The 16,914-nt window shown below is 36.2% G+C and overlaps 1 protein-coding gene across 4 annotated transcripts in view; it reads right to left on the bottom strand.

Moving 5' to 3' along the window:
• The window catches only part of RABGAP1 (RAB GTPase activating protein 1), a 155,411-nt gene that overhangs the window by 73,039 nt on the left and 65,458 nt on the right, over positions 1-16,914 (bottom strand). For all 4 annotated transcript variants that reach the window (XM_021691691.1, XM_021691689.1, XM_021691692.2 and 1 more), the window contains exons 11-13: positions 15,002-15,176; positions 11,273-11,366; positions 6,876-7,026 (exon numbers count right to left, since the gene is read on the bottom strand). In XM_021691691.1, the coding sequence (XP_021547366.1) occupies positions 6,876-7,026; positions 11,273-11,366; positions 15,002-15,176 (420 nt within the window). The remainder of the gene's footprint in view (positions 1-6,875; positions 7,027-11,272; positions 11,367-15,001; positions 15,177-16,914) is intronic.

Below are 16,914 nucleotides of genomic sequence, written 5' to 3'. Positions count from 1 at the left end.
CTCGGACAGGCAATTAAAAATGTAAATATTGGTTACATGGACTTGTCACTAGTTTAGATTTTGGATAAAAACTTGAAATTCGTAACAAAAGATTCTTATCACCGAAGTTTATCAATAAAATCACTACAAAAACAAAGGCAAACAGGTTTCAGAAAACACAAGGCTGACTGGATGAAAGGAATGAGAACCCTCAGAATATGTTGTTATTTCCTTATTCTTTCATTAAAAGGATCCATTAAGGAAGCAATTTTGACATAAATCTTTGCTACTAAGCAAAAAAACAAACAAAAAAACCAGAATCACTGACATACAAGGTGAGAACTAACCAAAAGGAAGGGCCAGAGGCTGATTCTGGAAGTTGGAAACCAGCAAGTGTCTCTATTTTCCTTCATTTATTTGATTCACCAGACCCAAACAGCTATAGGTCTTACAACTGGGGGTAAGAGGGGCCGTGGGAGTCCCTGTGGCTTACTTATTAGGGTAAGCCACACTTACTCCCAATGAGTCTGACAAATTGTCTCTAGACACCAGGATTAAGGAACCTTTGGTTAAAGGCCAGAAAGGACAGAAAACAAAGAATTTAGGAATATTTGGTCTGCAGAAATTTATTCCATGAAGCCAAGGGTAGTTCAATATCAATAAGTCTATCATAATGTTGATAATGTGTAAAAATCATATTAAGGGGTAAAAAAACTCTTGATAAAATTTAGTACACATTCTTAATAAAATCTTCAAAGCCAAAGATGGAAGAAAATCACTTAAGTAAAATAAAATTTACAAAAAAAACAAAAATGAACAGCATGCCTTCCAAAAGATTAAAAAACTAAAACCACCTTAATTAAAATGAAGAACTCAAGGATGCTAGTTATCACCATCATCATTTAGCATTGTCTTAATGTTTCTTTTTTCTTTTTAAGATTTTATTTATTTGACAGAGAGCGAGTGAGCATGTGCGCACACATGCACACATATACACACACACGCACGCACACGCATGCACACGCACAGGGGAGGGGCAGAAGGAGAAGCAGGCTCCCCACTGAGCAGAGAGCCCAATGCAGGGCTCCATCCCAGGACCATGGGATCATGACCTGAGCTGAATGAAGGCACACGCTTAACCGACTGAACCACCCAGGTGCCCCTGTCTTAATGTTTCCAACATATAAACAAAGAAAATTTAATAGCCTGCAGAAACAGTGAAAAAAGAAGTGCAACTGTTTTTGCTGCTGACATAATTACATACCTGAAAATCTCAAAAGATGCTAGTATAAAATTAGGAGAACTAATCAAAATATCAAAAGGCAGATGGATAGGGAATAAAAAAAAAGAACCAATGTCTATTCTCTTTTGTAGCAATTAGCACCCTGAAATAGAAAGGAAAAAATACTCCATTTGCAATAGCAAGAACACTCTAGGATAATTATTAGGAATAAATTTAACAAAAAAGGCACAAGACGTAAAGGAAAGCAACTCTAAAGTCTTTAACAGACATAAAAGTGGCAAGACATACCATACTCTTAGATGTAAAGACACTATAACAATGTAATTTATAGCCTAAATTAATATGTAAGTTAAATAAAATTCTAATTCGAATCCTCACATAACCTTATAGGGAGATAGTGGTGGTGAGATTGAAGAAAGTGATTTTAAGGTTTATATGGAAGATTAAATATATAAGAATATATAAGAAAAATATGGAATAAGAAATAGTGAAAAAAGATTTGCTTTACCAGATATCAGAACATAACTTGAAGCCTCTTTAACCAAAACAGTATTGGCATAGGAGTAACACAAACAGATCAATAAACAGAAAAATCCAGAACTCAATTTCAGTATATGTAAGAATTTCAGATCTAACAAAGATGGTAGTTCTATTCAGTAGGAAAACAGGAGTAGCACAACTAGTTATCCATCCGGGAAAAAATTAAAATTGGGCCGCTATCATATGCCATGTACAAAAATAAGTTCCAGATGGATTAAAGATATAAATATATAACACATACAATAAAAATCTTGCAAGAAAATCTTAGAAACTGCACTTAACAAAACTTAAAGGTAGGAGACCTTAACCGAGACACAATTTTCTACATAAAAATTGAAAACGTTTTGTATGGCATGAAACCATCAATAAAGTCAATAAGGAATTAGTTTTAGAAAGGTATTTATAATGAAGATAAAGGAATAATATACATAATAGAGAATACGTAGAGAGTTCTTTTTTTGGTAAATAATTTTTATTTTATTTAAGTGATTTTCTTCCATCTCTGGCTTTGAGATTTTATGTTTAATAAAGATAAAGAGGTAACTCACAGAAGAGCAAATCGCTCAAATTTACTGGTAGGCAGAGAACTGCAAACTGAAGATATGCTGGTATCACTTACATCCATTGAGAGCAAAAAATTAAATACAGTTACTGGTAACTAATACTGTTTGGGATGTGGGGCTACAGATACTTTGCTACATTGCTGGTGAACTATGAACAGTAATAGCCTTTCAGAGAACCAAACTGGATATAAGTAAATTAAATATAAAAATTAAAAGTCACTTTAAAAAACATGTGACCCTTTGATCCAGCAATCATACTCCTGAGATTCTATTCCATAAAAGATTTAGAACACATACAAGGATGTTTGGAGAGGCTAGAATCTGGAAACAAAGTAAATGCCTACCAAGAGAAGAGTAACTGAATAAAAATCTACACATAAAAATAAGCATGTTTATGTGTCCCCATGAAATTCTGTATGAGTACACATATGGCTGTATACAAAAATTTTTATTTAAGTTCAAGGATAGACAAGTAGGGGGAATAATGGAAAAGAACCAGCTTTGGAGTCGTTCCTGAGTTCAAATTCTGCCTGAAAGCAAATTACTAAGCTTCACTGAACCTCTGCTTCATTTCTAAAATGGAAATAGTAATTACCACTTCATGGGGATTTTCTTAGAATAATGACATAATGACTATGAAGTGCTCAATTCGGCATGTGACACATGTGCTCAAAAGGGGCAGCTATTATTATTATACTTTTTCCTTCTTGAGATGAAAAAGCAAAAAACAAAAACCCCAAACAAACATAAAACAAAAACAAAAAAAAGAGTGCCTCCAAACTCCATTGCTTTTAGAAATAAGAAGCACCTTGGGGCGCCTGGGTGGCGCAGCTGGTTAAGCATCCAACTTTTGATTTCAACTCAGGTCATGATCTCAGGGTCGTTGGATGGAGCACCACGTCAGGCTCCTTGTTCAGCAGGGAGTCTGCTGGAGATTCTTCTCTCCCTCTGCCCCTCCCCCTCCACATGCTCTTGCTCTAACACAAAAATAAATCTTAAAAAAACCTTAAAAATATATATACCTATGTATTTTCTATTACTGAAAGGCCTTTGTCCTTGGATTACAAAAGTCACATGGGAACAATCCTACATATATCCCATTATAAGTCAAGCTTGACAAAGCAAGATGATGATGAAGACATTCATCAGTTTTGTTTGCAAGTTAATTTTCGGGGGGGGGGGGGCTTCACTCTACAAATCAAGTCCGTGTGTCCTATCTTAAATTTAGTCTTTGAAGAAGCTAAGCAAAATAAACCTCGAGGGGGGCCTGGGTGGCTCAGTCAGTTAAGCATCTGCCTTCGGCTCAGGTTCTCATCTCAAGGTCCTGGAACCGAGCCCCATATGGAGCTCTCCGCTCAGCAGGGAGCCTGCTTCTCCCTCTCCCTCTGTGCTCTTTCAAATAAATAAATAAATAAATAACCCTCTAAAGTAATATTACAGGTGGAATTTCAGAACATAAAGCATGTATCTGGCAAAGAACCCATGTCCAAAATAAATTAAAAATATACTACATATACATAAGTAAATATTATTGTCAATACATGTATACTAATATGTACAAATCCTGCTGTTTTAGTCCATCTGGACTGCTATAACAAATACCACAGACTGGATGGCTTAAAAACAGCGGAAATTTATTGCACATAGTTCTGGAGGCAGGAAATCCAAGATCAGGGTGTGAACATGGTTGGGATCTGATGAAGACCCTCTCCTTCACTGCAGACTACTGACTTCTTGCTGTGCCCTCAAACGATGGAAGGCAGTGAGGGAGCTTTCTGGACCCTCTTTTATAAGGGTGCTAATCGCTATCATGAGATCTCTGTCATGACCTAATCACCTCCCAAAGTCCCCATCTCCTAATACTAACACCATCACTTTGGAAATTAAATTTCACCACATGAATTTTGAGGGAGACAAACATTCAGACCATAACATTTGCTAAATGCAAGAACGCTCATAGCAGCTTTGCTCATAATGGCTAAAACTGGAAAAGAACAAAGCAAAACCAAACATCTGTAACAGCAGCATAGATTTTTTTCAAGTGTGGCTTATTCATACAATGGAATACTCTCAGCAATTAAAAAAATGAAAACAAAAAACAAAAAAATGAAGACGCCTCCTGATACACTCCCAAAATAGAATGATCAAAAGAAGTCACATACAAACAAGGACATGCTGCACAACTGCACGATTGCATTTAAATGAAGTTCAGGAACAACTGAAACTAATGGTAGGGAAAGAAGAGTCAGAATAATGGTTATTCAAGGGCGGAGAAGGGGCGGTTATGATTGGAATGCGACAGAAATAACTTTTTGGGGTGCTGGGTGTATTCTTCCTCTTAGTAGTAGTCACAACGGTGTATTTATATGTAAAATATCACTGAGTTGTATACCTCAAAGTTGTATATGTTAGCCTATATAAATTACACCTTGCTGTGAAAATAAATTTAAAAAATTTTAAAGTAATTTTTCCCCTAAAAAAATTTCAGAACAAAATTTAAAATATCAATACCATTCCTATACAACAATAACTATTATTTCCAGTAAGGCTGAAAAGAAAAGCAATATAAACTTACATTAAATAATACTGCAGTGTAAAACAAAAAGAAGCATTCACCAATATTATGATGGTTAAATAATCTGTATTTTCTGATCATCTACCAGCAATTAATTAATTAAATCTTTTTTTTTTTAATTTGACAGACACAGTGAGAGAGGGAACACAAGCAGGGGGAGTGGGAGAGGGAGAAGCAGGCTTCCCGCAGAGCAGGGAGCCCGATGCGGGGCTCAATCCCAGGACCCTGGGATCACGACCTGAGCCGAAGGCAGATGCTTAACGACTGAGCCACCCAGGCGCCCCTAAATAATTATACATCCATGAGAAATCTTTTTAGGTTCTAGCCACCCACACAGTAGAAGTTTAATGTGAAATAAAAAGCACATGACACCAGCATATATAAAACATTAATCAAATAGATCAGATTTTGTTAATAAAGTGATCTTTTACACATCATATAACTACCAGGTTCCTATTCAAGAACCACCATTTTCATGGAACCAGAAAAACTGGACAGTTCGTATCTTTAAAAATTATCTGTCTGAAAATCCACACCAAAAACATTTAAGAAACAATTTTTGACCAAATGTTTCAAAGGACTTCAAAAGAAGATCTGGAAAGACAGAGATATAACTGAGAATTATTTATCCAAAATATAATTTGCCAGCAATAGGAAAAAAAAAAAACCAACCAAGTAGGTGCACCTTCACTAGCTATACCTGTTACGTATCTTCATTCTTCAATGCCTCCATTCATACTACAAATACAATGCTCTTCCATCTGTCCATTGCTGGGGAGCTCTTCTCTGGAACTGGTCTTAAATGTTACATTACTTATTACATTACTCTCCTGTTCTCCCAAGCTGAATTAATCACTCCTTCAATGGCCCCCACTGCTATTTCAGGCCACCCTATGACTTGTGTCTATTGTAATGACAAATGATTGCTTTGTGTTTCACCTCCTAGCTCCTGCACTGAGGTTGTAATGAGCACTCAATAAATGCTGTTTGAACAATGACAGCAACATAATGGAGGGAATCAGAATATTAGTTCTTCCAAAAAAAAAAAAAATCTGTCTAGAAATAAAATGATGACAACAGCAATATTTTGATCAAGTAAAAGTCATTTTCTGGTGAGAAAAGGTCCAATTTTGTGTTCAAATGCTGTTCTTCCCCTATAAGTGTTTTTTAAAGTAATAGTTTTATGGAGATATTATTCATTTAAGGTTTTAATATATCTTTAAAAGAAGCCCACCTTTTGTCACACTGAAAAATGCTGATGTTTTATTGAGGGTTCTGAGCAATTCATTCAAAACCCAGGTCTGGGATTGGAGAAACTGCTTTCCAAAGATAAATACTTCAAGAATGTGAGAAACAACAACAAAAATTAAAACCAATGAGATGGGTGCAAAGGCACAAAGCATCATCGAATCTTGAAGAAAATTAATTTCAATTCTTGTATGCTGTACAGAGAATAGTTTTTATTGCTTTGCTTATAAAACCTTGAGGAATGTATGCACTTGAGAAAGGGATACTATAAAAAATGAGAATTCTTCCTTTTAGAGGAATGAGCTAAAGGGAATACAATCGAAAAGAATAAAATCATGTTCTTCGAATTGTAGAAACTACAACTAAGCCTTACCTACAAAGAACACATTTCTGTGAAGTGTGAAAACAATTAAAATAAACAAAAGAAAGTTTTTCACACTGCATAGCACGAATGATCTAAAAATACAATTATGTTCAAAAAGGATTTAGCTACCCAATGAGTAGAGGACATCTTTTGCCTCTGAGGTGAAGCCAATCAAGAAAGAAAACCTTTTTCCTTCTTTTCTGTGCCAACACTAGAAACAACTTTGGGCTAGAAGTGTATTTAAAAGTTCTATTCTTATATTAGATAAAGGAATTATAAAAAGTTCCCTGAAATCAAATAGCCATAACAATCTTTTCCTAACAAATTTTTAAAAGGATTAATGCTGAATTACCAGCCCCTTACCTTTGTAATGAGAATTCGGTATTTTTCTACCAGGTGGTCGTTGTTGTGACAACCTGCTAGCAGCTGCCAGACTTCTCCTCGCAGAGCTTCAGGAACACCGCTCCTTACTAAGGATGACAACTGCTTTGGTCTCACACTCAAGTTGAGATGCCTAAAAATAAAGCCATAATCTGTAAGTGTATTATTTTTTTAAAGATCTTATTTTTGGGGCTCCTGGGTGGCTCAGTCGGTTGAGCATCTACCTTCAGCTCAGGTCAGGATCTCAGGATTTTGGGATTGAGCCCTGCACCGGGCTCTCCGCTCAGCAGCAACTCTGCTTCTCCCTCCCCCTCTGTGATCTCTCTCGCACTCTCTCAAATAAATCAAATCTTTAAAAAAAAAAAAATCTTATTTTTAAGTAATCTCTACACCCAATGTGGGGCTCAAACTCACAACCCCAAGATCAAGAGTCACACCCTCCACCGACTGAGCTGGCCAGGCACCCCTAAACAGTGTTATTTTTATGAAAACTATTAACTAAATGATTTTTACAGACTTAATAAAGGTAACATACTAATAAAGAAAAAAAAAATAAAGCTGTTGAATTAGATGTGGCCAAGATAACTAAAAGATTGGGTGGTGGAAAGAATTGTGCAGACTGTTTCCTAAGTATCTTTAAATTATTGCTCTATTTTTATTTTTTTAAATAAAAATCAAAACTAGAAACTATAGCTTCATGGTTGTGGCTTATTTAAGAAAAACAAAGCAAAATTCCAATCAGCGGACACAAAGCCAAAGATAAGAGCTTGGCCCTGCATCAAAACTCACAAATGAATTGTGTATTTATATGTACCAAGTTAAAATTAAGCTAAAATAAATATTTAAAATAAATATAAAAATAAAGCTTTCAGCATTTTTTATGATACCTTGCTTCAAGTAACATTTTTGAATGACTATAAGAAAATTTCTACTGTACTACTGTAACATCAAAATAAGTTATTAAAGTCTTTGAACTTCATTTATCTAATCTATAAAATGGGGAAAATAAAACTTATCTTGAAATGGTACAATTTTTAATTTTTTTTTTAGATTTTATTTATTTATTTGAGAGAGAGAGACAAAGATAGTGAGAGAGAGCACAAGTGGGGAGGAGAGGGAGAAGCAGGCTCCCCGCAGAGCAAGGAACCTGATGTGGGACTCGATCCCAGGACCCCAGGATCATGACCTGAGCCGAAGGGAGACATTTAACCGATGAGCCACCCAGGCGCCCGAATTGGTACCAATTTATAAAGTGATTTACATATAATCTTATTTGATCTTCACAATAACCATCTGAGGTAGGTGGTTAGTATTTCCAGTTTTACCGATGGAGAAAGAAGTTCAGGGAAGTCGATTAAATGACTCAGGCAGTCCTCAAACTCAGATCAATAAATATCCTGTTGGATTTCATGGCTGCTTTGTGTTTTGAAAGCCACCATTACTGAGTCAGTAATGCAGAATCCTGACCTGGAAAGGCTTCTGTGACTACCAGATTTAAACAGAAGTTACTGATACAAAATGACCACTCTCAAAATACAAAAAGGACTCAGACTTTTCTCAAAACATTCCCAGAATTCTAAAGAATAATGCACAGTACATTTAAAAATGGTTAATTCCGTGATGCTAGTACCCTAATGCGGTAGCTATAGACAATTCAATATGGTTTTGTCTTTGCTTGGAAAAATATATATATATATAAAAGTTGAAGGGTTGGGAGCAGAAAGAACAAAAGCAATTGCTACTTAATTCAAGGATTGGTGCACTATGGCCTGTGGGCCAAATGTGCCCACCGCCTGTTTCTGTAAAGCAACTTTTATTGAAACATAGCCTTTTTAAATTGTTTACATATTGTCTATGACTGCCTTTGAACCACAACAGCAGAGTTGAGTAGTAGTGACAGAGACTACTGGGCCACAGAGCCTAATATTTATGACCGATATATATTTATGGCCTAAGTATTTATGACCTGGCTCTTTACAGAAATAATAAACCTAACCCTAGGTTTATATGCTAATCCTAGCTTAATTTATATTGGTAAAATTATTTTCAGAATAACTTTATGTCATTGATCGTATTAACTTTATTTACCCTCAACATACTATTTTATACCAACATTAGTTCTCTTATCCACTAAGAATCACATTAAAATGTACTTGGAGAATTAGAGCTCAAAGGTACTATTACAATACTGCCACTAAAATCTAATGTGGAGTTAAATAAACCAACTTTAGGCTCAGACTTGCCTGTGTTAAAAATTTTAGGTCTGCCATTTACTAACCAGAATTGCTGACTAAATCTCTGAGCCAGTTTCCTCATCTATATAAATAGATACTAGTTCATAAGGCTGTTATAATAGCTGAAATCAAGTACATAACTTAGCACAATGCCCGGCATATGGTAAATTCATTAATTCTCACTACTATTACTACTAGTACAACATCCATTATTTTTAACTCACAATAATCTTGAATGGTAATTTTAAAGACTTGTATATTTTGTAAATGAAGAAACAGACTCAGAAGAGTTAAGTGACTTGCCCAAGACCATACAGCTTGGACGGAGGAGAGGTAGGATTTGAAGCCAGGTCTATTAGGCTCTAAAATTCCATGATATTGCAATGTTTCCTACCTACAGAACATATACAATAATGATGGGAAAAAAAGATGAATTAAAGAAGAGAAACAAACTATATTATTATTTCTGAAGACAGGACCCAAACCAGTGAAGACAGTTTTAAACACCTTAAAGAACCATGTAGCACCAGCCCTCCTGGGCCTCATTGGGTACCACCTATACAAAAAGGCCAACAGACCTAAAGTTTCCAGAAAGAAGCTCAAGGAAGAGAAACGAAACAAGAGCAAAAAGAAATAATAATTTTTAAAATTAAAAAAAAAAAAAGAAACATGTAGACTCAGTTAATATATCTGAGGAAATGGGAGAAAGACATAATATAAATGAATGAACGAATAAAATTTGGTAACAAATTCCAAGCAATTGTATAAAATGGTGGGGAGTTCATCTAATAAAATCTAGAGTCTAAATGCTATATCTCAATGATTTTAAATATACTATTATGTAACCATGTCAAGATTCAATTACGTTTCTATTTTGGAGCAGAAACCTTTTTATACAGATGAAATGCCTGCCAGCAGCCGTCCAAACACTGCAAATTCACTGAACTGAAAATATAATTGTGATGAGAGCATCAGCAGGTTTGTCTCACCACTGCTACAGGAATATCAAAAGTAAATCAGAACTCTATCCTGGGCGGGTGAAGGGGCTTTCTGCAGAGTTCATGTACTAAAACCACTTGTATAAAGACAAACCATGCTTTGGTTTGCATTCTCCTCCTGTACACATCTGACATTTCCCGATGTGGAGCACGTTTCACCAAAAGTGTAAAGCACTGTGGGAGTGCTAGAAGCAGATGCATGCCCATTTGTAATCCCATCCCTTAAGGACATGGAAGAGTTTTAAATGCTGAAACAGAGTTTTCTAAGAATAGAGTGAAAGGCTTAACAGTTAAATTTTCTGAGAAAAATTAGACCCCAAAGTAATAGGCCCATGGGGAGCTTACATGACAACCCTAACAACCAGAATGTCAGAAATAGAGCAGTGCTCGGATCACTTTCAAGCTTTTTTTTTTTCCCGCAGCATATAATGGCATCCTACAGAGAGGAAAAAGGAAACTACATAAATGTCTCACCAACCTGACTTAGCAGAGGGTCTCTGGTTTCATTAAGAAATACACTACAGTGTATCCTTTCTAGACAGTCTATAGGATAGTGCTTCTTAATATTGTTGTCAAGCTATCTCTCGAGCTGAGAATTTCTCTTGACAAGAAATTCCTGAGTTTTACAAGTGTCAGTAGGAAAAGTAATTGTTAGACCAGTCAATATACAGCATGTTCAAAACACTCTGCTCTGTCACTTTAGGTACATAATACAGATAAGGAAAAATCCCACCTGAGGTCTCTACTGTGGCTCTGTGCATTGTGTGAGCATCTTCCAAACCTCCCTGATTATTGTGTACTGTCTTAATTGTGTATTATCTTAACCAGTCAGTGGTTCCTAACCACGTCAATAAAAAGGAGCTCTTTCCTGATTTATTCTCTCCATACATTCCATGTCTGAATTAATATTTTCTGCAGCAATGAGAATTTATTAGGTTTCTGATATTCTGAAAGGTGATTTCAGATCTTTACTACTTACCCTTATAAATCTCTAAAAACAGAGATTCTAGAACACAAACCCCATACTTTGGTTTCTATAATAGGTTCCAAAATAGAACAATTCCAAAATCGAATATTATAGTTAGGGGAAGATACCCTACCCATAAAATGAGAATTACAGATGAAAAGGAGAACTATTCTAACTTACCATTTTGACAGAAGTTCTCCCCATGTTTCAAGAATTTTTCCTGCACATTCTTTGGATACATCACCAAATCCACTCAAGAGAGGTTCATCATTATCTTTAATAAATAAAACACATAAAAAAGGGTAACAGAAGTGGCTATGCTAGCCAGAAGAATGAATGGAAACATAACAGTCAAATTTGAAAGATTTTACTGGGAGCATAAAGTCATAAGTTCTATTTCTCTCTTTTAGCATACAGATATAAATACAAAGAAAATAAAAATGATCCTAGGTACAATGTTGCTATGATCTCTTTATTTCTTTCACTTTCCACAGAGTCCACATTATGTTAACTGTAGAAAAGAGCCATTTCTAAGACTCAAAATATGCTATCTTCTTTTTCCTTTTCCAAAGCAAACAACTTTATCCAGGAAAATATATAGCAGTCTTGTTTACCACAGTTAAAAAAAGTTACAAACCACCTAAGTGTCCAACAACAGGAGAGCAGCAATAGGAGGCTGACTAAATTATGATATATGTTTATAATGTAATTACATATTGACATGTTTTACATTAATAATCTGGCAAAATGCCACATAAAATAAAAACCAGGAGCTAATAAATCTTCATTCTGATCAAAACAGTCTGGAGTAAATTATGCTAAGACATTAACAATTACAATCTCTGAGTGATGGAGTTATGATTTCTTTCCCCCCTCCTTTATGTTTTTAGGACTCTAAATTTTCTACAATGGCATATATTTATTACAGAAAGCACAAAAATATTAAAAAAGACCAAAATGAGTCATTTCAAACTTTACTCTAGTAATTAAGTAAACTCAAATAAGAATTTAAAGATTATAAGATATGAAGATAGTGAAAAAACTGACAATGATAAAGGCCTGTGAGAGGAATTTAAAAGTGTAATGAAAGGGGGAAACATGGACTAAGACATTTATGTAATCAATCCTCTTTTGCTGGACACTTGGGGAGTTTTCAATTTTCTGCTACAAATAGTATCAGGATGAACATAACTCTTGTTTTCACTGGGCACATGCCCAGAAGTGGACTTCCTGGGATATTTTGAAGCTTACTGACAAATTGCCTTCCAGAATGGCTCTACAATTTATTTCCACTAGTAGGGGACTACGGTACTTCTTTCCAAGTGTCCTCACCAATGCTATTTCTAAGTCTTCTGGCTTAACCTGCCTAAACAAAGTTTGGATCTTTATACCTTTAATGATTACATCATGAATTTGCATCTCTACTAGCAACAGCTCAGAAATCCATGATACTTATTACTTCTTTACATTGTAACACCTTGGACATTAGCATCGGTTTTGATGGTGAGATAGGGAAGACACAGACTGAATGTAAGTGAGACTTCTTTTGGGACAAATGGGAGACAGCATAAATAAGGAAAGGAGAAAGCTCGAGGGCATGAAGATAAACTTTCCCAACTTCGCTATTTTGCCAGAATTGGCCCTACTTTCTAATGCTTCAAGTAATTCTCTACTCATTCAATTATCAATACAACACAACAACTCTTTGGGGAATAGCAGCTATAAAAAATGTACTAAAATGTACCAGAGATCACAATTCCTTTAAAGAGATTAGGAAGATCTGTCTTATCAAATTCTCTTTTACTGTTTTGGATGCTTTCAACATATCTTGACAGTAGCAGTTTGAAATACGTGTTTAGAACTCCATCTACCTAAGGCAGGGGTATGGGTGGGGAGGGAGCAGGCAACCTCAGTTTCAGAGTATTGTTTCTGAACACCTCCCCTTTATACCTGCTGGCTTCCTGCCCTGGGAGCACAAATGTCCTATGGATAAGGAGCCTCTCTACTAGAGGACTATAGCCATTTCTTTCTAGGAAGCAAACACATGACAACAGGATAGGTCTCCCTGGTCCATACACTAGGTTAGAGAATGAAAAGATGGGAAGACTACACAGCTTTCTTCAGCCCCATGGTCCTGTCATGTCATTAGCCTTTCACTATGGGAATGGATGGGGGGGGGGGGGGGGGGGGGGGGGGGGACGGAAGGTTGGAGGGGTGGGGGGGTAAACCTATCTCACCAGTATCTCCTGAGCATCTATTACACACCAGGAATTGTGTTATACACTAGGGAAACAATGTGGGCAAAAAAAGACACTTTTGTCCTTTACAGAACTTGTGTTCTAGTGTTCCCTAACTCTCCCATGGTCTGCTATTGGTCCTTATCTCTCCTAGTTAACACCTGTTACTAGAGGCCCTCTGAACTTCTCAATTCCACTGAAAAATATATGCCTGCCATAGATTAGAACTAGACATTAGTCCGGATGTTATCCTTCAGCTGGGCCCAAATTTCTTTGTAACAGGTAGATATTCTTTAAAATCTACAGCATTCAGATTCAGCATTTGACCATCTCTGGTTTCATAAAAATAGAGTGTCTGTCTCAGTTTATGGTGCATTTTGTTTTTACTGCTGAGTTTTAGGGGAGAAGAGTTCTTTATTACTTGCTCTTCCATCTTAAGCAGTGTTGACTTAGAAGGTAAACTACAAGTCTCAAGACCACTAGTTATAGAGCAGTCTCAAACGGTGAGAACAATTCCACCTTTCCCAGCTTTAACACATGACTCAACTGGTTCTGCAGGAAGACTTTAAATTGTATCTCCAACTTCTCCCAAAACAATATATGTGCTTTCTTTGCACTTCAAAATGCTTTATATGAACTAAATGCACCATGATGATGACAGAATAGAGCTCAGACTGCTAACTCTCAGAACTGGATAAAGATCCTCCTTGCCTATTTCTAGCTGTGTGGCCTTGGGCAAATTCATTTTTCTGAGATACCATTTCCTTATGTGCAGAATAAGGATAACAGAAATCTTGTTTTTCAGAACTTTTGTGAGGATTATATAAACAAAGTATTATTTTACTTTAGAAACAAATTTTAAAAGTCCCAGCTCAAAAACTACTCGTCATGATGTCCTACCACATCTCCCCACAATGAAAAATGGATTCTCCTCTATGAATTTCCAGAACACTTTCTGTGAACCTCACATAGACACATGCTTCATATGACCTTCTATCATAATCAGCTTTTTTCCTCTTTATAAAAATAAAGAGTCCTGGTACAAAATTATAGGTTAGAAAATGCTTCCCAAACTTTTGCTATTCCTGTGCTGCTCCTCTCCACTTCTCACTTCTATATAGTAGCTTTTAACAGAGATGGACAGATTAGTTAATGGATATAACCATAAAAAAAAAAAAAAAAAAAGAGAGAGAGAAAAAAAGAACTGGATGATTCCTAATGTTTATCAGTGTGAAAATCCAATAATATATAAACATAAATTTGTATATTTAAATACTTCTATTTTGTGAAAGAGTCATGTGTGGAAGCCACATTTTGGCAAGTGAAATTGTCCCTGTAAAATGAACCAGTTGAAATGGGAACATTTATTTAGGTGGAAGCTATGTCAAGTTTGCTCTAAAAATGTGCTAATACACTAAGCTAGCACATGCGGATTCTTTAAAAAAACACTAATTATAAATCTCATTTTTTTCAACTTGATTACAATTATCTTGAAGGTCCTGTGCTCATCATTTTTGAATCTCCCATGGTCCTTTGCATATAGTACATTCTCATAAGTATTTACTGAAAGAATTCCAAATGCTATGTCACAGTATCAATTCCCTCGTAAAATTATAATGGTGTGCATGGTGTACCACCCCATAATAGAAATTAAGCTCTCCCTACAATTTACCTTCCTCTTCATCATCTTCTGGAGGAGAAGGTATCATTGAACTCTGAGATCCAGACTGTGGCAGGCGAACTGAGGGACTGGCTGTAGTTTTCCTCCTCTCTCTCTCTGATTCACTTTCCAAGCACACAACTTCATATAAAGTGTCAGTATTGTTCTTTCTCTCCTTCTGCTTTATCTTGAAGATGAAAAAATATTATTTACTAAGTGGTACAATTATTTTTTAATTGAGCACTACACTTCTGATTTCATACAGGATGTGAGAATAAAAAGGTATAACTTTGAAATGTCTACACTAAATGTAACCTTTTCTTTTTTTTCTTTTTTAAAGATTTCATTTATTTATTTGACAGAGACAGTGAGAGAGGGAACACAAGCAGGGGCAGGGGAGAGGGAAAAGCAGGCTCCCCGCCGAGCAGGGAGCCCAACGCAGGGCTTGATCCCAGGACCCTGGAATTATGACCTGAGTCGAACGAAGGTAGACGCTCAACAACTGAGCCACCCAGGCGCCCCCAAATGTAACCTTTTCTAAATAGAAAAATATACGTTTAGACTTAACAATCTGCAGGAAAATAGGCTAGCAGGACTCTAATTCTGCAGTTTTATTTAAGTTTAGTTTAAGAAACTATCGATGAGGGGAGCCCCTAGGTGGCTCAGTTGGTTAAGTGTCTGCCTTCAGCTCAGGTCATGATCCCACGGTCCTGGGATCAAGCCCTGTGTTGGGCTCTCTGCTAGATGGGAGTCTGCTTCTCTCTCTGCCCCTCCCCCTGCTCATGCTCTCTCTCACATGAGCTTTCTATCAAATAAATAAAATCTTAAAAAAAAAAAAAAAAAACTATGTAAAAATGTTTTGTTTTTTTATTTTTTTAGAGAGGGAGAGAGGGGGTGGGGAAGGGCAGAAGGAGAGTGAGAGAGAGACTCTTAAGCAGGCTCCTCGCCCAGTGCCGAGCCCGATGTAGGGCTCGTCATGACTCTGAGATCATGTCCTGAGCTGAAATCAAGAGTCCGATGCTTAACTCAATGAGCCACCCAGGCACCCTGGAAAAACTGTTTTAAAATATTCTAACACAGTTTAGGACTAAGAGAGTCCTTTTATTTACATGCCTCTTCCCACTCCTTTAGCTTAATTAAAGCAGTGTAGGGAACTTTTCTTTAACTGAAAGCTGTACCTGGGGTTGGGGTGTAGAGGTGAGTGGCAGAAAAGAGATTAATGAAATTCACAAAAATTTTGTATCTCAAATTGGTTTGTATTTTGAGGCAAACACATAGTTTGAACTCACCTAAATTAAAAATTAAGGACCAAGAATATAAAACTTTTCTAGTACCAAATTTAAATATATTAATATTCCACATTACAGCCAGTTTAAGAAGAAGGGGGAAAAAAGAGTGAAATACAGAGCAGGAAGAAAAAGCAGAATTATAGGAAAAGACAGAAAGACAACTAGAAATGTGGCTACACCAATGAGAAAGATATACAAGCATAAAGTAAAAATACAGAAAGAGAAGAGGGGGTTAAAATGCTCATTAGGTACAAAAATATCAGGCAGAGCGGATTTTATCATCTGAATGTTCATGTATGTTCTTAAAAAAATTATCCCAATCCTGGAAGACCAAGTTAGTGGCAACATGTCCTTTCAATATCATCCTGAAACACTGCTTAATATAGGAGTCGGTAAACCTTTCTGAAAAGGGCCAAAGAGTAAATATTTTAGGCTCTGTGGGCCACTAGTCTGTCACAACTACTCAACTCTGCCACAATGGTGCAAAAGCCCCCATAGATACTAAGTGAGTGTGGCTATATTCCAAAAAAACTTTATAAAAACAAAGGTCAGGCCAGATTTGACCCACATACTTTTTTTTTTTTTAAGATTTTATTTATTTATTTGAGAGAGAGAGAGAGAGAGAGAGAGAAACAG

Source organism: Neomonachus schauinslandi, chromosome 13 (assembly GCF_002201575.2).
Source record: "Neomonachus schauinslandi chromosome 13, ASM220157v2, whole genome shotgun sequence".
In the NCBI taxonomy this organism is placed as follows: Eukaryota; Metazoa; Chordata; class Mammalia; order Carnivora; family Phocidae; genus Neomonachus; species Neomonachus schauinslandi.
Note: the sequence above shows the minus strand (reverse complement) of the source record. Positions and strands in the feature narration are given on the sequence as shown.